This window comes from Molossus molossus, unplaced genomic scaffold, assembly GCF_014108415.1.
Source record: "Molossus molossus isolate mMolMol1 unplaced genomic scaffold, mMolMol1.p scaffold_m16_p_10, whole genome shotgun sequence".
NCBI classification, from domain to species: domain Eukaryota; kingdom Metazoa; phylum Chordata; class Mammalia; order Chiroptera; family Molossidae; genus Molossus; species Molossus molossus.
The window spans coordinates 5,376,416-5,400,534 of NW_023425345.1; the positions used below are offsets into that span (position 1 = coordinate 5,376,416).

Below are 24,119 nucleotides of genomic sequence, written 5' to 3' on the forward strand. Positions count from 1 at the left end.
GGCCCTGGCACGGGCAGCGGGGCCCTTCCCCTGACGGCGCCCCCCGCCTCCGCAGCTCGAGGGCCCTGCCATGGAGTCTGGGACCTTCAACACGAAGCAGGCAGAGGGGGCAGAACCATTTCTTCCCCTCCAGGAGCCCCAGGACTCTCCCTGGGGGCCTACCTCACGCCCCCACCTCCTTCCCCCTTCTCCACCCCAGTGGGGTGGAGTCCCTTACACACACCTCCCCGCTCCGCTCATGTCCCCCGTAACTTTTGTAAACAATGAGAAATAAAGCAAGTGGACAGAGGCAGGAGTGGTGATCTCTAATTTGGGGGACTGGGCGGGGCTGGGGACGGAGACCTCCCACTGAGAATGGGGTGCTGGCAGCTGCCTGGGAGACTCCCTCACTGCCCTAAGCCCTCAGCTCTGCCCCCACCTCCAGCCCTCAGGAAACAGCTTGCTCGCCAGTGGAGGGCGTGGCGGTGGCCAAGGTCTGGGACCATCAGCCAGTCCCCCTGTGGCCTGGGACACAGCCCCCTTTGTTCCGCCCTCCCTGTCCCCTCAGTCCCAGGCTCCCCTGGATTAGCCTTATCCAGGGAAAGCTGCTGGGCCCTGCCTGGAATGTGGCCTGGGGGTGAGGGGCAGGGAGGAACAGGTGATTAGGGCTTGGTGGGGTCTCTCCAGGGTAGGGCTGTGCCCTCAGACCACTAGGACCCCCAGGGCAGGGCTGTGTGTCCCCCGAGGCTCCAGGACGTGGAAGGACCTCCTCATCTGTCTAGCTCTCCTTGGGCAGGTCTGGGGCCTCAGGGTTGGTCTCTGCCCTGTCCCTTCTCCCCTCCCAGGCAAAAGCCTCTTAGAGGGGATGGGGTGGGGGAAGGCTCTAAGCTCCAGGCCTGGGCAGGAGTTGGGGTGAGAGCCAGGCCAGTGGCTGACCTGCAAGCCCGGAGTCTTTGCTGCACCCCTATCGGGCTAGGTACCCGGGAGAGCTGGCGGGGCAGCCCCTCCCTGCAGGCCTCAGATGTGAGGCCGGACACCCAAACCCACAGGACGGCTGGTGAGTGTGGGGCGAGGGCTGCCAGGCACCACCCTCTCATCTCGTGGTGAGAGGACATCGGGCAGGAAGGGGCAGAGTCTGATACCCACAGGTCTCTCAGCCAGTGCCAGGAGGGAGACCCCGGCAAGGAGGGGTGCGGGAGGGGAGGAGGCTCTTGCCCAGCTCTAGGCTGGTCCGTCCTCCTCTGAGGGTCACCCTCCTCTGTGTGGGGGCCACGCGGCTGCTGTGTGGATCCCTGGGCTGAGCTTCAGGAGTGCGAGAGGCCTCTGAGCTCGCTTCTGCGTGTGTGGGGGTGGGGGGCTGTTAGGGGTTAGAGGGCAGAAGGCCTCTCTGCTGGTGCCCCCTCAAAGGTCCCCGCCTGTCCAGCAAGAGCCAGAGGTCCAGCCCCCACCCTGAGATTCCTTGCTGGCATGGAGTGATCGATCTTTCATCTTACAGGTGGGGAAACTGAGGCTCAGTGAGGGGAGGGGATCTGTGCGAGTCACAGCAAATCCATCGCTAAGCTGGGATGGACTGGAACTCAGCTCCCCTGGCTCCTGAGACAAGGCTATGTTCTGTTATCAATGTGTTCTTGTTTCTTCCTCTATTATTCTGCTGACAGTAGTCACTCCTGATCAGTGAGGGAAAATCAGGAACATACCACAAGGCCAAGGAGGAAAAGAAACTCCACCCATTTTGCTGCTAGTGCCTGTCTGCTCCCTCCCTCCTGCTTGTTGCTTTGTCCAGAGACCCTCAAACGTGCACACTGGGGACACTGGTGGCCCCACCCACACCCCATCACACACTGCCTGCCAGGCTCTGCAGCTCACCAGGACCCCTGGCCTGCCCACTGGGTCCTGACCCGCACGGCGTGCCCTCCAGACGCTGTCTTCCTGAAGTGACTCAGGTGGGAACGACTGTTACCCTCCCCTGTCCCTCACCTGCCCTTGGAGGAGGAGGAATAGGGGGTGAGGTTCTTCCCTGTTCCCCTTCTGGCTTCGTTCCCTGCACAGGGCTCATGTGGGTAGGCTTGTGCCTCAGTTTCCCCACGCTGGGTCTCCATCCGCCTGCCTTGTCTGGGTTAGACCCTTGCCGCCCCCTCTTGTCTCCTCTTCCTCCAGCAGAGGCAGTGGCCATGGCTGCTGACGCCCCCCGCCGGGGCGCGGACCCCCCAGACGGAGGCTGGGGCTGGGCCGTGCTGGGCGCTTGCTTCGTGGTCACCGGTTTCGCCTACGGCTTCCCCAAGGCCGTGAGCGTCTTCTTCCGCGCGCTCATGCGCGACTTCGGGGCGGGCTACAGCGACACGGCCTGGGTGTCCTCCATCATGCTCGCCATGCTCTACGGCACCGGTCAGCGCCCCCGCCCAGGACGGGGATTGGGATTGGGGACCAGGAAATGCCTGATCCCCCGGGCATCCATGGGGCCCCTCAGGACGGGCACTAAAACCTCGTCCTGCGGAAACGCTGTCACCAGAGAGAGGGGAGGAGACGACAGGAGAGGGCAGCGGCCAGAGGTGGAGCTGGCACCCAGGTGCCTGCCCTGGCCAGCAGCAGGGCCCCACTATTCCTGCCGCAAACCCTGCACCTGCCTATGTTAAAGGTGGGGAAGCTGAAATCTAAATGAGATTCCCGCTCCTCCAAGCCCTAACCACCAGCGGAAATGGGGGAGGTAGTGGAGTTATCCTCGCCAAGCAGGGTGGGGGTAAGGAGTGGGGGGGCCTGGGGAGCAAGGCAGCCCACGCCAGCCATTCTGCTTTGGGTTCTGTGATCTCAAGAGGAGTGGGGGTGGGGGTCTCTGGGCCAGGACAGGCCCTCCCTCTGAGCCCCTCCAGGGCACTGTCTCCTTGGTTTGTCCTAGCCAAGCTGTGTGACCTTAGCCAGACACTGCTTTCTCTGGGTCCCTGAACCAGGGGTGACCTTATCCCTGTGAGCCGTCTTCCAGGGCTGGGAAATTCAAAGCCAAGAATGTGTCTGCCCTGGCCGGTTTGGCTCCGCGGTCAGAGCGTCGGCCTGCGGTCCAGAGAGACCCGGGTTCCTTTCCCCGCTAAGGGCAGTATCTCGGTTGCAGTTTGTCCCCAGCCCTGGTTGGGTCGTGTGGGTGGCAACCACTCGATGTGTCCCTTTCACGTCGATGTTTCTCTCTCTCTCCCTCCCACTCTATCTGAACAAAATATCGAAAAATGTCCTCGAGTAAGGATTTAAAAAAAAAAAGAATGTGTCCACCGGAGAGGAGATTGGACCAGCCCAGTGGTGAACTCTGCCCTGCCCACAGGCCCGGTGTCCAGCATCCTTGTAACCCGTTTTGGCTGTCGCCCGGTGATGCTGGTGGGTGGGCTGTTGGCCTCGGCGGGCATGGTCCTAGCCTCCTTCGCCACGCGCCTCCTGGAGCTGTACCTGACGGCTGGGGTGCTGACAGGTGAGGGCGCGGCTGTGTGTGTGTGGGGGGGGGTGTTGGGAGTCCTTGCGCAAGAACTCCTGTCCTCAGTGTCCCCACGAGATGCTGTTCTCCGAGTCCCTCTGCTCAGTTCCCCGGGGGTTGGTCCGCCCTGCGAGCCTCGCCCCTCCCTCCTGCTATGGGGTGGGGATCCCCTGGGGAGCCTGGCACAGCGCCTTCTGGCCCGCAGGCCTGGGCCTGGCCCTCAACTTCCAGCCGTCACTCATCATGCTGGGGCTGTACTTCGACCGGCGGCGGCCTCTGGCCAACGGGCTGGCCGCAGCGGGCAGCCCCGTGTTCCTGTCGGCGCTGTCGCCTCTCGGACAGCAGCTACTTGAGCGCTTCGGCTGGCGCGGCGGCTTCCTGCTGCTCGGCGGCCTCCTGCTGCACTGCTGCGCCTGCGGCGCCGTCATGCGGCCACCGCCGGGGCCCGGCCCTCGGCCCCGCAGGGACCGCGCGGCCGGCGCCCGCGGGGAGGCGGTGGCGGAGCGCGAGGGGCTGAGCCGCAGCCAGGCGCCCGCCAGGGCCCGGGCCCGCCGCCTGCTGGACGTGACGGTGTGCGCCGACCGCGCCTTCGCGGTGTACGCCGTCACCAAGTTCCTGATGGCGCTCGGGCTCTTTGTGCCCGCCATCCTGTTGGTGAACTATGCCAAGGACGCGGGCGTGCCCGACGCGGACGCCGCCTTCCTCCTGTCCATCGTGGGCTTCGTGGACATCGTGGCGCGGCCCGCGTGCGGCGCCCTCGCCGGCCTGGCGCGCCTGCGGCCGCACGTCGCCTACCTCTTCAGCCTGGCTCTGCTGGCCAACGGGCTCACGGACCTGGGCAGCGCGCGCGCGCGCTCCTACGACGCCCTGGTCGCCTTCTGCGTGGCGTTCGGCCTCTCCTACGGCATGGTGGGCGCGCTGCAGTTCGAGGTGCTCATGGCGGCCGTGGGCGCGCGCCGTTTCCCCAGCGCGCTGGGCCTGGTGCTGCTCGTGGAGGCCGCGGCGGTGCTCATCGGACCGCCTTCTGCCGGTGCGCTCCGCCAAGGAGGGCTGGGAGCCCCTACCCTGAGCCCGGGGAAGCTCCCTTCCTGTGAAATGGGACTTACAGGGATGACCCCTCCAAGGAGACAGCCTCGTGGGGGGACTCTCCGTCACGTGGCCAACTAGCTCCTCCTCCAGGCCGGTACCACCAGCCCTGGGTGGGGACAGAAAAGACAGGAAAAGTGCCAGGAAGCGGCCAGCGTGGACAGCGCTGGCTCACTGGGCCATTGCCGCAGCTGGCACAAAGCGCCGCGCTTAGTCTCCTTTCGCAGGTGCAGAGACTGAGGCACAGAGGCCTACTACAAGTTTCAGTCCCAGAGTCAGAGTGGGGCCCTGCCCGTGCTCAATGTCCACACCTTTGAAACACATCATCTGAGCGCTTGGGTCCCCCAGTCTTTAAGAGTGACTGGACCAGCAGCAGTGTCTCTGGGGAGTAGAGTGGGGGTGCCCAGTGTGCTCACATGGGGAAGGAAAGGTGCGAGTTCTTCCTCTGTGCACACTGCCTCCTGGGCACTCTCATCACCTGTCAGGAAATCATCCTGTGGAGGGTGGTCCAGGAGGGCTTCCTGAGGCGCTAGCATGAAGGCAGCCTCACAGGCAGGGCAGTCCCCACAGGAGAGGGCACCGGGTATGTTTGGGGGACAGTATTCCTACACAAGTAAGGCAGGAGCTAGGACTGGAAAGGTGGGGGGGGCATTAGTGTCTTTCTGGGTTCTGGGTGATCCCTGAGACAGCGGGAAGCCTGCGGTGAGCAGGAGGGAGCTGAGGTCAGCTGCAGGATGGAGCAATGGCAGGGCGAGGTCCCCTTTGCTGGGGCCCATCTGCACCTGAGAGGGTGAGCTAGCCGAGTGCCCTCATCCAGCCTGGTTGTCTCACCTGACCCCGTAGAACTGCAAAGCCCCTGAGCCTGTGTATAGGAGGCCCCCAAGCTCACCACCAAAGGTCACAACACCAGCTCCCCCCACCCCAGGTTCAGAGAGCCAGCTCATTTTCTGGTGTAACCCTGGGGTGGATGTAATAGGCAGAGAAGGCACCAGGGCTGGTGGGGGTGGGGGGAGGGACCAGGAAGATGAGTTGGGTGGAATACTGCTCAGAGGGGCTGGGGGAGGGGGCAACCAGCTCAGGGGTCAGTGGGGGTACATCCAAGATCGCAGAGATGCAGACCAAGGGGTCACAGCCTGGTGCGGACAGCCACAAGAATGCCCCCGAGAGAGGGAGGAACCACACTTTAGGGGGAAGTATTTGTAATTAAAAGATTTTCCTGAGAATGACAGTCCTATGTGCCTCTGATAGAAAACTCGGAAAATGCAGAGAAGGAAATAGGAGCGACCGACCCTCAAACCCTGGCCCAGCCACGCTAGTGAGCTCAGTGTGGGGTCCTGGGGCCTCCCGGAGGGGCAGAGGAGGCCTGGAGGTGGGGGCGTGAGAGAGCTGAAAGGCCCCTGAAGATTAGGTGGAAAGAGCAAGAATTGGGGGCCCCCAGGAGAGGGGCTGAGCCCAGAGCCCCTACATTCCCCACGGCCACCCCAAATATCCCCAGCTGCATTACTCACAGGGTACATGTGGGGTTTGAATCTGAGGGTGCAGGGGTGCCTTGTAAACTATAAAGTGCTGCCCCACCAAAGGCCCCATGTCACTTAAATTGAGGTCCAGGGAAGTGAAGTAACATTTTTAAGGTCTCAAATGACAGAGCTTGTGTGGGTTTACATCTGTAAAGTGGGGGTGTGGACTGGGGCATGTGCGTGTCCTACCCAAGAGCCCACTAAATCCAGGGCACTGCCCTTTATCTGAGGATTCAGGGTGGGGGTGAAGAGTGGGGTCCCCTGATGTCCTTACCTCCCCATTTCCCCACCCCAGGGCACCTGGTGGACGCACTGAAGAACTATGACATCATCTTCTACCTGGCCGGCTCTGAGGTGGTCCTGGCCGGGGTCTTCATGGCTGTTGCCACCAACTGTTGCCTGCGCCACTCTCAGGACACCCCACCTGGCCCAGGCACCGAGGGCGGGGCCAGTGACACCGAGGAGGACGCTGAGGCCCAAGGGGACTCTGAGCCCCTGCCCACCCAGGAGCCTGGCAGTCTTGAGGCCCTGGAGGTGCCTAGCCCTGGGGCCGGGCCCCTGGAACCCAGGGTGGAGCCGGAGCCAGGGCCGGGGCTGGCCCCGGAGTCTGTGTGATGGAGGCACAGGTGGGGTGGCTGGTGACTTCAGACATAGGGCTTCCCCTCGCGGAGCCCCTGCTGCCCCAAGAGGGTCTGGCCACTGGAGGCTGCTGGGGTGGTCCCCCCTGGGGTCCAGGTGGGAAGCTTCTCCCTCCTCTGTCCCCGCTCAGAGAAGCGCTGTGCCCCGACAGCCTGAGCCCTGAGAAACTCGCGCTCATAAAGCTGCGCTGAAAGACAAAGGCTCTGTTCCTGCGCCTCCCTGTGGCTCTGGCTTCGACTTGGGGAGGCGGAGAGGGCAGGAGAGACCGAGAGGCTCTCCTAGGCCCCCTGGCCTGGCAGGTGCTAGGGAAGGACGTGGCAGAGACAGGGAGGGGGGCGGGGGGGAAGGCTGGGGAAGGCGTTCCCAGCTGAGGCACTAGGGCTGGGGTGGGCCTGGCCCTGGGCTCCCTCCAGCCCCAGCCCTGCCCACGGCGGAGCATGGGGGCTACTTGCCGGGAGGGACCCAGAACTACCTGAAAGAGCAGCCAAGCACAGGGCTGAAGCCTGGCCCTGAACCTGGGGCTCCGCTCCACCACCAGAGGTTAGCAGGACATAACCGTCCTTTGGGTCCTGGAGCGGGGTCCAGCACCCGCCGGCTGCCTTTGGCAAGGTGTGTCCGTCCTCACCTTCCCGAGACCCTCTCCCAGCCGAGCTGTCTCCTCTCTCTGGGTGTCAACTCTGGTGTCCTGGGGCCTTAACCTTGGACACGTCCCTGTGGACACCAGCATGGCTCCGAGACCTGCCCTGGCACCTGCTTCCCTCATGGGGAGTCCCTGGGGATGTCTTCTCACTTGCATTTTGACTTTTGACCTTTTGCACTTTGATCCAGTGCAGGGAGCTCCAGGCCTAAACCTGCCTGCCGGGGAAGACTCAGTACTCACCCTCTTCCCACAAACCTGACAGCCCTTTTTTTTTTGCTCCTTTCCCTCCAAATCGTGAGTGTGGTGACCAGGCCCGTGGAGGGAGCAGCCTTCCCACCACAGACCCCACTCTGCCCAGCCATGCTTCTCGGCAAGCGCATCCCACCAGGACCCCTCCCTGCTGGCCGGCTGTGCCCCAGGTGTGGGAGCCCCTGCAGAGGCCTGGCCGACTCACCCTGCATCTCCGGCTTCCCTGAGCCACGAGCACTGGCTGCATCTTATTTAACAAACACTAAAGAGCAGACTCTGTACCAGGCCCTGTACTCAGCCCTTTACAAATGGTAACTCAGCCCTGGCCAGTTTGGCTCAGCGGTTGAGCGTTGGCTTGCAGACCAGAGTCCCAGGTTCGGTTCCCACTAGGGGCACGTACCACCAAAAAAACAAAAAACAAATGGTAACTCATCTACTCCTCCTGACAACCCACCGAGGTAGGTGCTGTTAGTAGCCACACTCAGACAGGAAAACTGGGGCACAGGGAAGTCAGGGAGTAGTCCAGGGTCACACAGGCTGACGGGGACCCAGGCTGCCAGTCCGGCCTGTGCCCCTGGCCTCCACGCTGGCTTCCCCTCCAAAGGTGGTGTGGTCTCATGGCTCTCAGGGACCCACGTGGTCCTGGTGACAGCCCAGCAGCCCTCCCTCCACACTCCCAATCCTCACAACCCCGTTTGGGGGTGCGGTTTCCTGTGTAGTTCACTGTCCAGCAGGGGCACTTTGAAGTGAACAGGGTCACTATCAGTGATTACGTTGGGACCACAGGTGGGGACTGGAACGGTGCAGGTGAAGCAGGATCACGGTCACCCCGCTCCTACCACTCTGCAGACACGGTCCTAGGTGGCATCCCTCCAGGCTTCTCCCTCGGCCCTGGCAGAACGGTGCACCTGGTATGGCCAGGGCAGACGGGTGCACCTGTTTGGGGCCTCGGGCCCTCCTGATCCAGTGTCTGTCCTGCCCACCAGTGAATAAAGGGTTAGTTCATGGCCAGGAGACCTGAAGGACCAGGATGAGCAGAAACCCTGGGAGGCAAGTTGTCTTTTGGACCAGACAGATCTGCGTTCAAATCCACTGTCTCTATACACAGCGTGGCCTTGAGCAAAACACTTCGGAGCCTGTGTCCCGCCTGCGAGTGGGGACACAGTGCTAACCGGCAGCACTGCAGTGAGGCCGAGGGGCGGTGGTGCACACGAGCAGAACGTCAGTAACCCTCCTGCCCACCCGGCCTCTGATCAGGGAGGCAGAAGAGCGGAGTCAAAAGGAGAAGCAGGTCCGAGGCCACTGCAGAGCCCGGCTCCATCGGGTTCGTGTTTATTCAGTACAGCCCAGCGCCCAGCCCTCCCCCAGGAAGGTGGCTGAGCTAGGGGACGAAAATAAATAAAGGCCGCCGAGGTGTGCGTGTGAACTGGGGTGGGCCAGCCTGGGGGGAGGCCAGGGTGCATGTGAGACAGTGGCCCCAGCCTCGGCTGCGCACCCCTGGCCCCCCACTCAACGGAGGTGCGGAGGAATGGGTCCTGGACTCCTGCCCCTCCAACCCCTCTTCCTCCCTGCCCTCTCCTTCCTCGGGCAGGCCGAGACCAAGCTCTCCTGGCTGGGAGGTGGGAAGGAAGGTCAGCCCTGGTGCCCCTCCTGGCCGAGGCCGGTTCGCCGAGCTAGGACAGAGGAGCAGGGAGGCAGGCGCCCAGCCGGCAGGCCTTTATGCGGGGCCCAGCCCCCGCTCCCATGCTCTCCTCCCGCTCACCCGACCCCATCCGCACCCCGCGGGCTGGCGCACTCAGGAGCCACACCAGCTTCCACCCTTGTCCAGGGGCCCAGCAGCCCCTCGTGCATCCCTGGACGGCTCCCCGGCTGCCGTGTCCTCGTCTTCATCCTCGTCCTCCCCGTCAGTGAACTCGTCCTGACTGAGGCCGTAGGCCAGCGTGGTGTGGGCCAGGTCCACCTCGATGGGGAAGACGTCGGCGTCACGCAGCACCGCGTAGCAGTCGTTGTAGTACTTGGACATGGTGGACACGAAGCGCTGCAGCTGGAACACGATGTCCTGGACTGGGGCGGAGGGGAGGCACATGGGCGTCGCTGCCTGCCTGGTGCAGGACCCGCCACGCCCGCAGAAGCCACCTCCCTGGGCCCTTGAGCCCCAGCACGGGGCAAGGCAAGGGCTGCCCAGGTCTCCGGCTGCCAGCTGAGGGCACAGAGAACCTGCCGGGGCGGATGGGCTGTGGACTGCACCCCAGGGAGGCCAGTCCACCCTCAGCTCCGTGGAGGTGGTGCGCCTGCCAGGGTTTCCACCTGAGTCTGACTCAGAGCACTGCGGGGCCTGGCCTGGCCCTGGGACCTCAGGCAAGTGCTTCTCCCTTCTGGGTCTGTTTTCTGAAGGGCTGATGGCACCCGCCCCCCACGCGGAGGGTGGCATATGGGCGGCCTGAGGCAGGGTGTGGCCCGGCCCGACGCCCACCCGGGCCCCTCACCGTGCTTCTGATCCAGCAGCTCCATCTTCTCCAGCACGTCCTTGCGCATCTGGGAGAAGCGGGCGCGGGCCTCCTGGCGGCAGCGCAGAACCAGGCGGTACTCGTAGTTGCCTGTGCTCACGCGGTACAGGGGCTCCCCGAGGGCCTTGGGCAGGAAGGAGCATGTCAGGGCGAGTGGGGCAGGGGTCTGCTCGGGGACAGGTGGGGTGGGGGCCGGAAGGCACTTTTCAAAGCTACCAGGGTTCCCCATCTCTGAGATGCCAGGCAGTGCTAGGGGTTATTGTTTTGTGAAAAAAACAAAAAAAACAAATCACTGCCACATTAAATAAATGAACAGTTACTCATAAGATGGATCCTAGTATTAAAAATACTACAAATTAAAAAGATAAAAAAGGTCCGGCCGGTGTGGCTCAGTGGTTGAGCATCGACCCATGCACCAAGAGGTTGCCGGTTCGATTCCCGGTCAGGACACATGCCCAGGTTGTGGACCAAATCCCCAGTGGGGGGCATGCAGGAGGCGGCCAATCAATGTTCTCTCTCATCGATGTTGCCATCTCTCTCTTCCTCTCCCTTCCTCTCTCTCTCAAATCAATAAAAAAAAGAAAGAGCCCTGGCCAGTTTGGCTCAGCGGTTACAGCGTCGGCCTGCGGTCCGGAGAGACCCGGGTTCGGTTCCCGCTAAGGGCACGTACTTCGGTTGCAGTTTGTCCCCGGCCCTGGTTGGTCGTGCGGGTGGCAGCCACTCGATGTGTCCCTTCACGTCGATGTTTCTCTCTCTTTCTCCCTTCCTCTCTCTCCCTCCCACTCTATCTGAACAAAAAGTGGAAAAATATCCTTGGGTGAGGATAAAAAAGAAAAAAAAAAAAAAGGAAAGAAAAATAAATAAATAAATAAATAAGGCCTCTTAGGAGTAAGGAAAGTCAGCTTTTCCCTGCAAGAACCTCACAAAGTTGGAGGGCAGCTGTTCCGGGAATGGGCACAGGGGCTGTCCCACAGCAAGCTAGCCAGAGGGGCCAGGAGAGCGGGGCATGGCCCCAATCTCCAGGAGTAAGAGCCCGGCCAAGCCCCCCAGGCCTCTCTGGGTTGGCCTGACCCACCTGTGTCCCTGGCAGGCCCTGGAGCCTTTCTGACCCCAGGGCTGTGTCCCGTCACCCGTGACACTCACAATGCAGCTGTACTCCTCGTCGTCCATCTCCTTCACCTTCAGGCAGTACGACTGTGCAGGACAGGTGAAGCCAGGGTGTCAGAGCTGCTGCACCTTCTGGATGCCCACCCTGAGGCCCCAGCTTCCCACCTGCCACACTGCCCCTAGGCCCCCGGGCCCTGCAGACTCCTGGCTGGGATCAGCTGGCGGCAGTGCCCAGGAGCAGGGGAGCACCTCACTCAGGCTTGGGGTGGCTCCTGGTAGCAGCTGACAGGGGACACTCATCAGGGAGGGCACGAAGGGTCTGAGAGGCAGCCCATCATTTACCAAACTCAGAACCCAAAGGATGCTCTGGGGAAAAAAGGTGCCGTGGCTAAGGGGCTCGGGCCCTTCGGAGCTTGGGGTCCGGCAGCCGCGGAGCCTGGGCTCGCCTAACGCAGCCTCCCTCCCTCCTCTGGACCGCAGGGGTCCCACTTCCACACGAAGCTCACGAACAGTCCTTGGTACCCACTTCGTAACCACTGACCTAGTCTAACCTGTTTTAAAAGTGACCAAAAACTGCCCGGCCAGTGTGGCTCAGTGGCTGAGCATCGACCCTGCACCAAGAGGTTGCCGGTTCAATTCCCGGTCAGGGCACATGCCCAGGCTGTGGGCCCGATCCCCAGTGGGGGGCGCGCAGGAGGTGGCCAATCGATGTTCTCTCTCATAGATATTTCTTTTTATCTCTTTCTCCCTCTACCTTCCTCTCTTTCTAAAAATCAATAAAGGAAAAAACATTTTTTTTTTAAAGTGACCAAAAACTCCCAAGGGGTCAGAGGTCCAGAGTGAGGGCTCTGCCACCCCAGGCTCCAGCATCCTCTAGGCTCCGAGCGGTCTAAGCCTCAGATGCTGCCAATCCCCCAGCACCTTCCCAGGCCCCGGTTCCACACCCTCCGTCAGACGTAACGGGTTCCGCCCTGTCCTGCCAGCCACCGAGTGGCGGACAGAGGCAGGCCCGCCTCCAGGCAGGCTCCCCAGCAGGCCAGACCCGTGCTCCCCAGAGGCTGCAGACCACTCACCAGGTACTCGAACTTCACGTCCAGGTACTTCTTGATGGTGAGGCGCGTGTCTGGGATGGCTTTGTTGAGGTACGTGTTCAGATCCGTCAGCATCTGGAAGGGGAGAGGGCCGATGCTCAGGCCCCGCAGGCAGGGGTCAGGCTGGCCAGCATGACAAAGGGTGGCACTGGTGCATCCGTCTTCCAGTGGACTCAGAAGGTCAGAGCCCACGGGCACTCCCAGATGAGAAGACAGACCAGGCCCAGGGCACGCTGAGACTCGGTGGGGGAGCAAGGGCCACAAACCACCCAGAGGTCAAGGCCGAGGCCAGGCTGTTCCGACTCCAGTGCAGGACCTCTTCTGCATGACACACTGTCCCCTCCACCCGCACAGCTGACACACAGGTGCTCCACGACCTACCGGCTTGATGGTTTTCAGCAGCCGGATGCCAAACTTCTCAATGCTGCGGTGGGCGTCAGCAAACTTCACAAAAGCCTCGCTCGCCGCTGGCTGGGGCTCCCGCACTCCAATCACGGAGAACACATCCCCAAAGGCTGCACGACAAGTTTGCTCTGAAGGCTGCCCCTACCTGGCCCTTAATGGAGAAGCCAGGGATTTGTGGGGGAGAAGCAAGGCAGGGGGCATGGCAGGCTGGAGGCCAAGGTCTGCATGGGGTCTACACCCTGAGAGAGATGTCTACACCCCCAAGGAGCTGAGGGAGTTGGGTATATACCCCAAGGAAGCTGGTCTACGCTGCTGAGGAAGCTTGGTCTATAACCTAAGGGAGCTCCCCTCATTACCCAAGTGACCAGATCAGGGAGAAGGCTGGATCAGGTTTGGGGAGGGGCGTGGTCTGAGGGCAGGCACCAGTCTGGGATCTGGACGGCCGGGTCCTAAGGCCAGCTCTGCCCCATAGGAGCTGTGTGACCACTCCCTCTGCCTGGGCTTCAGCTTCCCAGCTGCAGAATGGGGTTGACTGTAGCTGCCCAGCCAGCTAAAGGACTTGGAGCAGATGAGACCACGGGTAAGGAAGGGCCCCGCACACTGTCAGTGGCAGTGCAGACAGACAGGATGGGCTCACACGCATGACTGTCCACAGAAGTCCAGCAGGTCATGATGCCTCCCTGGTCCCCAGCACTGCTACCTTCCAGCACCTAGCATGCCCAGCCCAAACTGGCCTGAGGGCATATGCTGGGTGTCTGCCTGAGCCAGGTATGAGGACCCAGAAGTAGCGTGGCCACACCCTCACTATATGGGGGACGCTGAGCCCAGAGAGGGGCAGGGTTTGCTTGGGATCATGCAGCAATTTCGGGGCACCCTTACCCCGGTGCGTCTGCGACAGCTCATAAAAGGCCCGTAGGAGGTTCTTGGTGTGTTCTGTCATCCCTGCGGAAGAGACCACACCAAGGGGGACGGGCATGTGGTGGTGATCACACTGGTCCAGGACATGGCCTCCAACCCTCACCCCACCCGAGGCCGGCACTGTCCCTGAGCTCACTGACTTTTCCCACAGCGCCACCAGGCCCAGGGCTGCAGGCCCAGCACAGCCCCAAGGAGCCCCATCGGCAGGGCCAGGTTCTCCGCAGGGCAGCTGCACAGGCCTCCTACGGGCTTCCTTGCTGGGACATACACCACTCGGGGACTCCCACTGTGTTTGCACGTGCTCCTCCTTGGATGTCTACGGGCTTGTATTACTCCTATACTCAGAAGAAGTCCATCTAGTACATCTAAGACTCTTTGAAAGAGCCGTTAGCGGCCGGGGTCCTGCAGGCTGCAGGCTGGCCCCCAGCCCCACTGCACCTCTGGGGCGGGCCGGCAGACCGCCAGCAGCAGCGGCCGCTCACCTCTGTAGAGCTCGGCAGTCCGCTCCAGCTCCTCCAGTCTCTTGACAAGCCCGTCTGTGGGACCAGAGAGAAGGGGGTCAGTCGGTCTTGTGAGCCACGAGTGAGACAGAGGGGCGGCCTGAGCCGGGCCGGAGAGGGCAGCAGCGGAGCCAGAGGACGAGCAGGACCGCACAGAACAGGGTCCGTGGAGGGGCATTTAGCACCTCAGGGTCAGCTGGGGTCAGAGGTGCTTTGTAAACAGCTCGGAACACCCAGATGAGAGGCAGGGCTAGACCCCCAAACACTCCTAAGACAAGGCCTGAGCCCAGAAGGCTGGGGCACATCAAAGGGGCAGATGGGTAATAATACAGGTACTTCTCAAAGTCACGGGTGGAAAACGGTTGGACCCTCCCCAAAGCCAAACCTGTGGGTGGCTCCCCATGGCCGGCCAGCAGCCAAGGCCCCCCATCCTGCTAGCACAAACCCTGCCCACAGCCGAGGAGGAAGGCAGCAGGGTCAGTGAGGCCCCCAGCATGGAACCAAACGCTGGCACTGGGGACAGTGACTCAGGCAGAGGCAGAAACGAGGGGCTCAGAGGAGGAGCTCGCAGCGGGCGGGGGCCTTGGCGCCATCCTCATCTGCTTCCCGGTGTCTGTCGAGCACCTACTGTGCAGACAGGCTCCAGGAGCGGCCGGGCGAATGAGGTCCAAGCCGTGCCCTGGAGGCTCCCAGTCTAGCAGAGGAGCCAGACAGCGGCCAGCCGAGGGCAGTGACTGGCGGTGCAGTAAGGGCCATAGCGTGAGGGTGGGGGCAGCTGCCTCACCTCCAGGGCTGGCAATGGGGGCAAGTGGATCACCAGGGCTGAAGCAGGCCTTTCGGATCAGAGGGACGGGCAGGCAGCTACCAGACAAGCGAAGGGCCAGCGCCGGGCATCCTCCAGCAGTGGGCGCCGCCTCCCCACTCTGACTCCAGGGGGATGAGGTGCACCCCCCAGACTGCGAGCACCAGCAGCCACTGCAGCCAGGGGCCGTGTTGGTGGCCTCCTTGCCGCCCCCAGGCAGGGGCTGGCTTCCCGAGCTACTCTGCTGTGAGCCAGGACCACTGGGGCAGCGCTCAGCCTGCTTCCACAGGCCTTTGGGCAGGGACTACTCCCCCCGTTCTTCTCCTTTTAATAATACTTCCCTCGGTTCACAAATTACAGGGGGGGGGGACGGAGAGGAAAAGTAACTTGACCAAAGGCTCGCGGCTGCAGGCGGTCCGAGCTGGGCCGGAGGGAGTGGCCTCGCTCTGCACAGGGGGGGCTGCTGTGTGCTGGCTGCACAGGGGCCGGCTCAGGCCCAGGGCGGGAGGGCACCTCAGCGTGAGGCCTGGCCACCGCCTGGCCTCCAGGCCCTCGCGCCCCGAGCCTTGGCACCCGGCCACCCGGCAGGGAAGGAGCCACGCAAGCACGTGCTGTTTTTAGCTGGATCATGGGACATCATGGCAGCTTCCATTTTAGAAACCCTATTTAAGGTTGGGGAAATTGCAAGGTTTGGGGGAAAAACACAACCACCAGTTCTAATTTCATCTCCACGCACGGTAACTACAGTAACAGGATTTATAGACACCGAGAGGCCGAAAATAGCAGCCTCCACTTTTGAACACCATTTGGAACAAGCTCCGACTCTACCCCCACGTCCCAGCAACGAAGCTGGGTGCCCAGCTGAGCCCACAATTTCTATGGGTGTTTATATCCCCCCCAGCAGAGCTGCTGCTGTTCACAGACTCGGCTGCTGCCGCAGGAGCGGGTCCAGGCGCTCGCCGGCCACCCTGGGGGAGAGCATGGCGCACTGCGGTGTGGGTGTGGGTGTGCGCACGCGCGCCCTCCAGGCGGTCACTTCCAGCCCAGGGCAGGAGCGCCCCCTCCTGGAGGAAAGCGGGGCAGCCGGAAGAGCCCAGAGCTGGGCAGTGGGGGTGCTCGAGCGAGGGCTGATGTGAGGCGCACGGCAGCACTGGGCAGCGGCTGGGCCCTGGTTCCGGGGGAGCAGCGGGGGCAGTGGCGAAAGTACCAGCTTGGGGAGCTAGAGGGAGGCCCCTCCACGCTGGATCTGTCTCCTCATCTGGGACCTGTGCCTGTGAATCCTTGCCTGGAGATGGGGACCCTGGCTGCAGGCGGCTCAGCTGACCACTGTGGAAGCTTCCTGGGGGCTGGAGAGGCCTCCGGGGATACAAAGAGATGGTGACCACCAGCCCCACGGGTAGAGGCCAAGGCCAGGCCAGAGGAACCCACGATGGCCTGATGGGCAGCCAGCCCGCCCCCCCCGAAGGCTGAGACCCCGAGCTAGAGCTGGGTGGAAGGAAGGGACTCACCATTGCACAGGATGGCCCGGCTCAGGCCCAGGGCATCTGCAGTCCCCGAACTCATGTTCTCCACCAGCCGATGCTTTACCTTCTTCAACACTGGGACCAGGGAGAAAGGGGCTGTGAGGTGGAGTCTGCAGCTGGGCGCAGACCACCCTGCCCCACCTCGTCCCGACAGCGGGGCAGAGGGGCTAACGTGGGTCTGGTGTACAATGACCACGAAGTGGGGGAGATGCCAGAGGGGGGACTGGGCCCTGCCCCCTTCACTCTACACAGGCCGGTGTGGAGCCTGGAAGGAGGTGCTACGTGAAACGCTCAGCCAAGGGCCTCGAGGTCAAGAGGCTGCTGGCCTTCACTGCGAGCCCAGCGCCAGTCCCAACTCTGCTGCAGGGAGACCAGAGCGCACCCACCCCCACATCGGGCCTGCTGGTCCCGGGGGAGCAGAGGCATCATCGAAGGCAGCTGACCTAGGACACCAGACTCAGCTGCCGTGCATGGCTGTACCCAGTCCTTTGGAGGTGACCAGGTGGGAACAAACACTCTTAGAGGAGAAACCCCAGGACAGACTCAATCTGCCCTTGGCCTCTCCTTAAAAACCAGGAGGTGGCTCTGGGCCTAGGGTACGGGAAAGGGCGCTGGACTGGAGCCCAGAGATCCGGCTGTGCGTTCCTCTGGGACACAGAGCCCCCGGGGGCCTCGGGTCTTCGTGTGTAAGGAGGTGGCCGGCCCAGGGGACCTCCACTGCTGTCTGGCTCTGGGTCTTACCACAGTTCCTATAGACCCAGCCCCTACAGAAGGAGGCACCTGTCCCAGGCCATGCTGGGCAGAGCAGCTGGCCCGAGGTCCAGTTCAGACCTTGAGCTTTCCTGGGAGAAGAACTGAGACGAAGTGGGGGTGTGCAGGTGGGCCTGAGGTGCCAGCCAGGGTTGGGGTGCCCTCCCTGTCGAAGGGTGAGTACCTGGGCTCAGGGGCTGGCATACAGAGGTCCCAGAGGAGGTGGCCTCCCTAGTCCTGTGGATTGGTTTGGTCAGAAAAGTTAGAGAACAGGACCAGGTAACCATTGGCCTGTTGTCATAGAGGCAGACCAGGGGCCCCTGGATGTCACTGCTCTGGCTCTGCTTACCAATGTCCAGGGACATGCCCTGCTTGGGGTCGGCCTGCAGCTTGTTGTAGTGGATGGTCACCTCCCCCTGAAAAAGCAAGACAGGCAGAGTTGAGTCCCAAGCCCCTTCCCACTAGGGAGGCCTGTAGCCAGAACCTGTGGTCCTGAGAGAATCCTGAACTCAGCACCGCCAGGCCAAGGGCTGTGCCAGCCCTGCGCTGTGACTGGTCTATGCCCAGGTCCATCCCTATGTGCAGGCCCTGGGGAATCACCAGGGATAGGGACAGACATGGTCCCGCTGTCACAACTCACAGCCTGGTCATCTCTGACCATCCATCCAGATCAGGTGCCCTGCCCTCCCCCATGCCACACTCCAAACCTCTGCTACGCCATTTTCCTGCACAAAGTGTCCTCTCTTGCATTCCAAATCATCCCCACCCTCTCGGCCCCTCACTCTGCGAACGTGTCTCAGCACCTTCCCTGTGCCCAGGGCTGGAGTGCCCAGGACAGTGCAGGGCCCAGCCCCGGGGACCAGGCCAGCAAGGGTGGTCAATGAAAATGAGGGGGCACACAGTCCAGGCCTAGTGACTGGAAGAGAGGTGCCAACCTCTCCCAAGAAGCCTCCCTGACCACGTGAGACCACCACGTCACTCTCATCCTTGCAATCCTAAGCCCCTTCAACTTGGTACCAAATCCACTTAAATACAAGACAAGATTTCAAAGCCGAGTCCTGAGGGAAACCAAATGGAGCCGGTGTGGTCAGGACCGGGGGAGGATGCACCAGGGCCGCTACAGATAGCCACAGGGGGCAGCCCGGGTGCTGGTCCCGCTGGGTGACCACTAGCAAATCCCTCCTCCCTCTGGGCACCCACGAGCTGGGCGATCCCTGCCCTAACCTCAAGGCTGCGCACACGAGGAGCCCGCCCCACGGGAAACATGAGGGGCTGGTGCGAGGCAGGACTAGTAGGGTCCTGGTGAAGAATGATAGTGAGGGGGTGAGGGGAGGACCCAGAAGGGCACACCCCCCAGCTCTGGGCCAGAATGAAACACCACCCGCCACTTTCCATGATGAGCTCCTTGGCCCAACAGGTAATGCCCGGACAGTGGGATCCAGACCGGGTGGAGCGGCGTCTGGGCTCTGAATGAACCTCGTCACTTCCCTTTGTAGAGTGGAGCCCTGAGCCCAGCTCAGCCCCCACCTGTCCCTTGGCTACAGGGGTTGCAGTAAGGACAGGATGGGACCTGTGTCCTAAGGGCAGGAGAGTAAAACAAAACGAAGGGAGAAGGTGCCGGCCCTGGGCTAAGGCAAGAAAGAGGGACTGGAAGGGATGTTGGTACCAGGTCCTTAAGACATGGATGATGAAGGGGGAGGGGAGGGAAGGTTTGGATGGCAGGGCCGAGGGAGCTAACACACTCGGCCAAGCTCAGTGACAGCTGGAACCCTTGACTCTCAGGCTTCTAACTCATCCCACAGCCTGCGACTCCTCCCCTGCACTGGTTCCCCAAGAGTTACTAGCAGCACATCTCCGGGAAATAGCTACAGTCATCCCCACCACTTCGCGCTTCAACTTTGCGGCTTTACTCTATCGCGGTCTTTTCAAATATATTCATTAAAAAGTTGATCAAGACAGTGGAAATGATAAAGCATGCACTCAGTTATCTGAGTCAATTATACACCCCTGTATTACAATTAAAATTAAGATTACTGTATGTGTGGACTGTAGGCCTATGTGTTCGAACACCCCAGGAATCCTTCAACACCAGGTGCAACCACTAGAGTCTGGAACGGATTAACCGCGATAAACGAGGGTCGACTGTATAGGGTTGCATGCTAGCTTCTGAGAGGTGCTGGGATGCCACTCAGGAGGGGCCTGGCCTGGAGCAGCTGGGGGGGGGGGGGCGGGGCAGGTGGAGGCAGAGCAGAGAACAGGAAGTAGGTGACTGCGGTCTGAGGAACAGAGACCAGCAGCTGGACCGTGAGCTGCCCCAGTGCCAAGAGAGGTCCCGGGGATCTGTGAGCCCAGGAGGACCCACTGGAATGGAAGTTCCTACAGGGGCAGGCAAGGGAGGCTCCTCTTCCCCTCTGCTCACTCCCAGGCCCACCTCCGGTGAGTTCACCTTGGACTTCCAGCTCCAGCTTCAGCCCCGACTGGGAACACACTGGCTCACCCTAAAGCTCCCCGGGGAGCTCGAGGACAGGGACCTTCAATTCTTGGCGCCCACTCTCTTGCCAAGGCCCAGCCCAAGTCCTGGAGCATAATTTGTATTAACCGAACGAGTGCAGGAGAAACCGAGGGGGCTGCAGTGTGACCCAGACTTCACTGCTCGGAGCGGAGAGCGGGGACCTCCCTGCCAGCCTGTGGAGCCTCTTACCTTCACTTCCTGAATCATCTTTGCCACCTCAACCTTGGTCTTTCCTTTGATTGACCTCCCGTTGACACCGGTGATCTCATCGCCAGCTGCCACAGTGCCGTCCAGGGCCGCCGGCGTGTTGTCGAAGACCTGGGGGGAATGAGGAGAGGGGAGCAAGGGGAGAACTGAGAAGACACCAGCGGGAGACAGTCACTCCCTTCACCCCAACCAACACCGGCTGCGTCCTGGCCTCTATCCTCCCGTCTCTTAAGCGGTGTTAGAGGACAGGGCAGATGCCCGGACAGACGGAAACGCATGACCCCCCATTCCTGAGGGAGAGGAGGACAAAAAGTAAATACGAACTGATGAGACTTGCCTTTTCTTTTCTTTTTTTTTTATTAATTCTCACCCGAGGATATTTTTCCATTGATGTTTAGAGAGAGTGGAAGGGAGGGAGGGGAAGAGAGAGAGGAACATCAAGGTGAGAGACACACATCAACTGGTTGCCTGCCGCACAGCCCCAGTCGGGGCCGGGGAAACCTGCAAACCAGGCACATGTCCTTGACCAGAATCGAACCCGCAACCCTTCAGTCCCTGGGCCGACGCTCTAACCACCAAGCTACACTGGCCAGGGTGAGACTTGCCTTTCCAATGCCAAGTACACCAAACCATACACACCCATCTGAGCATCTGCTCCTCTAAAGTAATTTTTTTAAAGATTTTTCTAACAATGCTGCTCCGAGCTGACTGATACTGATTTCGCCAATAACTAAAAAATAAGCATGTTGTGAAGATAGGGTGAGAGGAGGCAGAGTGGGTTTGGAAGGGAAGCTAACCAGGCACGTGGCAAGGAGGCCGGGCCTGACAAGGCCTCCCTAACACCCCCTGGGCCGGAAGAGGCCAAATCCCTCATGAAGGCAACACCCTGAGCTGGCAAGACGAGGTCCCCAGGATCTCCATCTTCACGTCTAGAAGTGACTCTTTTACAAGATCCTCAGAGAAACCATACTTTCCCATCTGCCACCAAAGGCTACTTAGCTGTCAGACAGGTTAGAACAAGGCAGAATCCGGGTCAAGTTTATGTCCGAGGTGGCAAGCTTCCTCCCATGGCTACAGGAAGATCACTGCCTGTCCCCACTCCCGAGTCACAGCTGACGGAATATCGCCAGGCAGCTTCCTCTACAAGGGACCACAGAATTGATCATTACCTCTGGCAGAGCACCTGGGAGAGTGAACAAATGCCATAAAAACAGTAGCAGCTACGCCCTTGCTGGTCTGGCTGGTGTGGCTCAGTTGGATGAGTGTCGTCCTGTGCACCAAAAGGTCGCAGGCTCGATTCCCAGTCAAGGCACATGCCCAGGTTACGGGTTCAACCCCCAATCAATGTTTCAAATGTTTCTCTTTCTCTTTCCCTTCCTCTCTAAAATTAATTTTTAAAAAACCATATTTCAAAAAAAAGGAAAAATTGCAGCAGCTATTATTTATGTGCCAAGCATTGCATTCTGTCATTTTATTTAATCTTCCTAACAACCCCAAAATATTCATCTTTACCTATTTTATATCCCCACTTTCCAGGTGAGGAAACTGAGGCCCAGGGAGGTTAACAAACTTGCTAATAAGCAGGGAAGCTTGCATTTGAATTTAGGCCAACATTATTTCATAGTCTCTGTCTTTCCACTATACTTCACTTGTGCCAGAATGATGCTTTATTGATTCACTAAAGACATTTTTCTTCAGGGTCCACTCTATGTTAGGCATTATACTAGATGCTGACTGCTGTGAAAAGCAACCTGGGACCCTGCCCTCACAGTACAAAGAATCTGGAAAAGCAGCTACATACAGGATAACTAAAGAGTAACCCACGATTACAGACGGTGGTAAGTGCTGGGAAGGAAAGGAAGAGACAAATAACAGAGAAAAACAAGGGCAGACCTACTGAGAAGGGGTGGCCAAGAAGGCCTCTCTTAGGAGGTCAGACCTCAAGAATGAGAAGGGGCCAGCTCTGCAGAGTAGAGAAAGGAACCTGCCTTTGTCAGGCCCAAGTAGGGAGGTGACCCACTCCCTCCAGGACCTCACCCCACCCCCAAGTACCCAATACCTGGACGATATAGAGGCAGGGACAGTACTGGGCCCCTCCTCCAATGCTGATCCCAATCAGGTTCTGAGCGTCCTTCTGCAGGGTCACCTTCCCAGGCACAGTAGGGATTCCGCTAGAAAGAGAAGCACGTAAGGCTAAGTTTCCCAGAGGAAGGCTGACTGGAGGGGATGGGGAAAGGGATAGGTGTCCGGGAAGGGGACAGGTCTTCTAAAACCCCAAGAGGCTCTAAATGCTGCACAACCTTTTCTCTCACATTTGGCCAAAGACACAGCATTTTATGCTGGAATGTGCACAGCTCCCACAGTCATGCAGATGTGGGACCACATCCCAGCTCCACCACGGATCAGCTTTGGACTTGGGTAAGTTATCCTCCCTACTTCTCCATTTCCTCATCCATGAAGTTGCATGGATATGATGGCTACTTTGTCAAAGTTCTTGTAAGAAAGTGCATAGAAGGCATTTAACATCAACCCCGCCCATAGCAAGAACTCCATATAAAAAGGTCCCCTTTCCCTTTGCTTCATTCTACCTCTGAGGTTTGAATTACACTTGTCACCCTCTTAAGTACATATGGAACATTATGATTACTTCCTCTGGGAAGCCTTCTGTTAAACTATCCATCACCCATCTCTCAATTGCTCTATTCAATTACCTCTCAGTTTCCACTATAAATTAGCACTTATTTACATTTGTGGTAAACATTCTCATTTATTCACTTATTCAAACAACAAACATTAGCTACAACTACTGATGTCCAGCATCTTACAAAGTGCTAAGGACACAAAAAGGCACTGGACCAGTCCTTGTTCTGAGGGAGGGTATAGTCTAATAAGGACACTAACTTAATGTTTTAAAATGTCCCACTAATTGTCTACACTGGGAAAGGCAGTATGTTTATGATCTTTCTATTCATCCTTCCAAACCTGGCTCAAGTGCCACCTCCTCTGTGAAGCCTTCCCTGAACACCTCTGCTCCATCTGCTCTGCTCTCCTTGCAGCCAGGTCATTCTCCATTAGGGCCCTTATGGCCCTGAACTGTAATTATCTGTTACTGAGTCCACAGTCCCCTAGAGTTGGTGAGCTCCTGGAAGGGAAGGGTCCATTCTGTTACACTACAAGACCTTATCCACCGCTGAGAAGCAAGGGTTGGTGGAACTGGGAGGTAAGGGTATCTGGGGAACCTGGGGCGCCTGCATTTTGGGGACTTGGGGGAACAAAATACTCACAGTTTATCCTCTTCGATGTCATAATCCAAGTCTGCAAACATGGTTCCGGGAGCTGAGGTGGGCTGGCTAACTGCCCAGCTCGGCAGGGGAACAGAGAACTGGATCCGGGAGAGAAAGGAGCGTAGGGCTTCGGGAACGAAGTGCCTAGATGCCAACCCCAACCCTGGCGATCCCGGCCCTCCCCCACACCTCTGGACCGTGGAGGAGTCCCGGCGGGAGGGGTAGGTGATTCTTACTAGGTACAGGGGGGACTCCAGGCCAGGGCTGTGGGCTCAGACCCCAGAGCCCGCCCCACGGGTCTCCAGGCCCTTGGGAGCTGCTTCTGCCGCTCACCGGAAGCGTCGGTCCCACAGTCGGGTCCGGGCCAGGCTGGCACCTGAACCCACCTGCCGTTCCACCTGTCGGCGGCCGCGACTATCGCGTCACTTCCGGCGGGACGCGGAAGTCCCGCCTTCCCCCTCTGGGTATTTGCCCCAATCCCTGCAGGCAACCCTTCCCTCCCCGGCTCCCGGGGCTCCCAGAACCAGGAAAGAACAAGTATTGACGGAAGCCCGCCGTTAGCACGAGAAGGCGGAAACAGAAAAGGTCTGGACAGGCCGACCGCACTCAACCCCGCCCCTTGCCCTGTGGCCGCCGCCATCTTGGTAAGGGCAGGGTTCTTCCCAGCGTCCTCAGCGGGACGCCGGGACCACGCCGGCCGGGCGGTTGCCTGGCAACGGAAGCATCCTTGGGTGGGGAGACTTTCCGTGAAGTCCAGTGACCTATAAACACTTGCCCCTTTCAGCACCCCTTCCTAGGTGCTGTGACTCCTCTACTAGAATGACGGTGTCCGAGGCAGCTTAGTCCCTGTTTTGCAAACCAGGAAGAGGGAAAGGGATTGATCCAGAGCCACCCAGCCAAGACCTGGTATAAGATTCAGATCTTGATTTGGAGACTGCCCCCTGGTCCA

The 24,119-nt window shown here is 60.2% G+C and overlaps 2 protein-coding genes across 7 annotated transcripts; one reads left to right on the forward strand and one right to left on the reverse strand.

Annotated features, from left to right (window-relative positions):
- The first annotated feature begins 936 nt into the window (after positions 1-936).
- SLC16A8 (solute carrier family 16 member 8) lies at positions 937-6,837 on the forward strand. Of its 4 annotated transcripts, none has more exons than XM_036252222.1 (7): positions 937-1,036; positions 1,387-1,474; positions 1,638-1,922; positions 2,137-2,364; positions 3,287-3,430; positions 3,639-4,463; positions 6,332-6,837. In XM_036252222.1, the coding sequence occupies exons 4-7, from the start codon at positions 2,151-2,153 to the stop codon at positions 6,649-6,651; spliced, it is 1,503 nt and encodes a 500-aa protein (XP_036108115.1). In that variant the 5' UTR covers positions 937-1,036; positions 1,387-1,474; positions 1,638-1,922; positions 2,137-2,150; the 3' UTR covers positions 6,652-6,837. The 4 variants fall into 4 exon arrangements, with proteins under 4 accessions (XP_036108115.1, XP_036108117.1, XP_036108116.1 ...); XM_036252224.1 differs by having other exon boundaries at positions 2,140-2,364; XM_036252223.1 differs by lacking the exon at positions 1,387-1,474.
- Positions 6,838-8,868: 2,031 nt separating this feature from the next.
- Positions 8,869-23,731, reverse strand: PICK1 (protein interacting with PRKCA 1). 3 transcript variants are annotated; one of them, XM_036251430.1, is made up of 13 exons: positions 23,557-23,731; positions 23,171-23,268; positions 21,946-22,057; positions 19,869-19,997; positions 17,517-17,583; positions 16,403-16,492; positions 14,075-14,128; positions 13,554-13,616; positions 12,651-12,784; positions 12,252-12,344; positions 11,215-11,265; positions 10,051-10,195; positions 8,869-9,628 (listed from the first exon to the last, which is right to left on the reverse strand). In XM_036251430.1, the coding sequence occupies exons 2-13, from the start codon at positions 23,209-23,211 to the stop codon at positions 9,360-9,362; spliced, it is 1,248 nt and encodes a 415-aa protein (XP_036107323.1). In that variant the 5' UTR covers positions 23,212-23,268; positions 23,557-23,731; the 3' UTR covers positions 8,869-9,359. The 3 variants fall into 3 exon arrangements, with proteins under 3 accessions (XP_036107323.1, XP_036107322.1, XP_036107321.1); XM_036251429.1 differs by having other exon boundaries at positions 23,504-23,731; XM_036251428.1 differs by having other exon boundaries at positions 23,407-23,589.
- Positions 23,732-24,119: the final 388 nt, after the last annotated feature.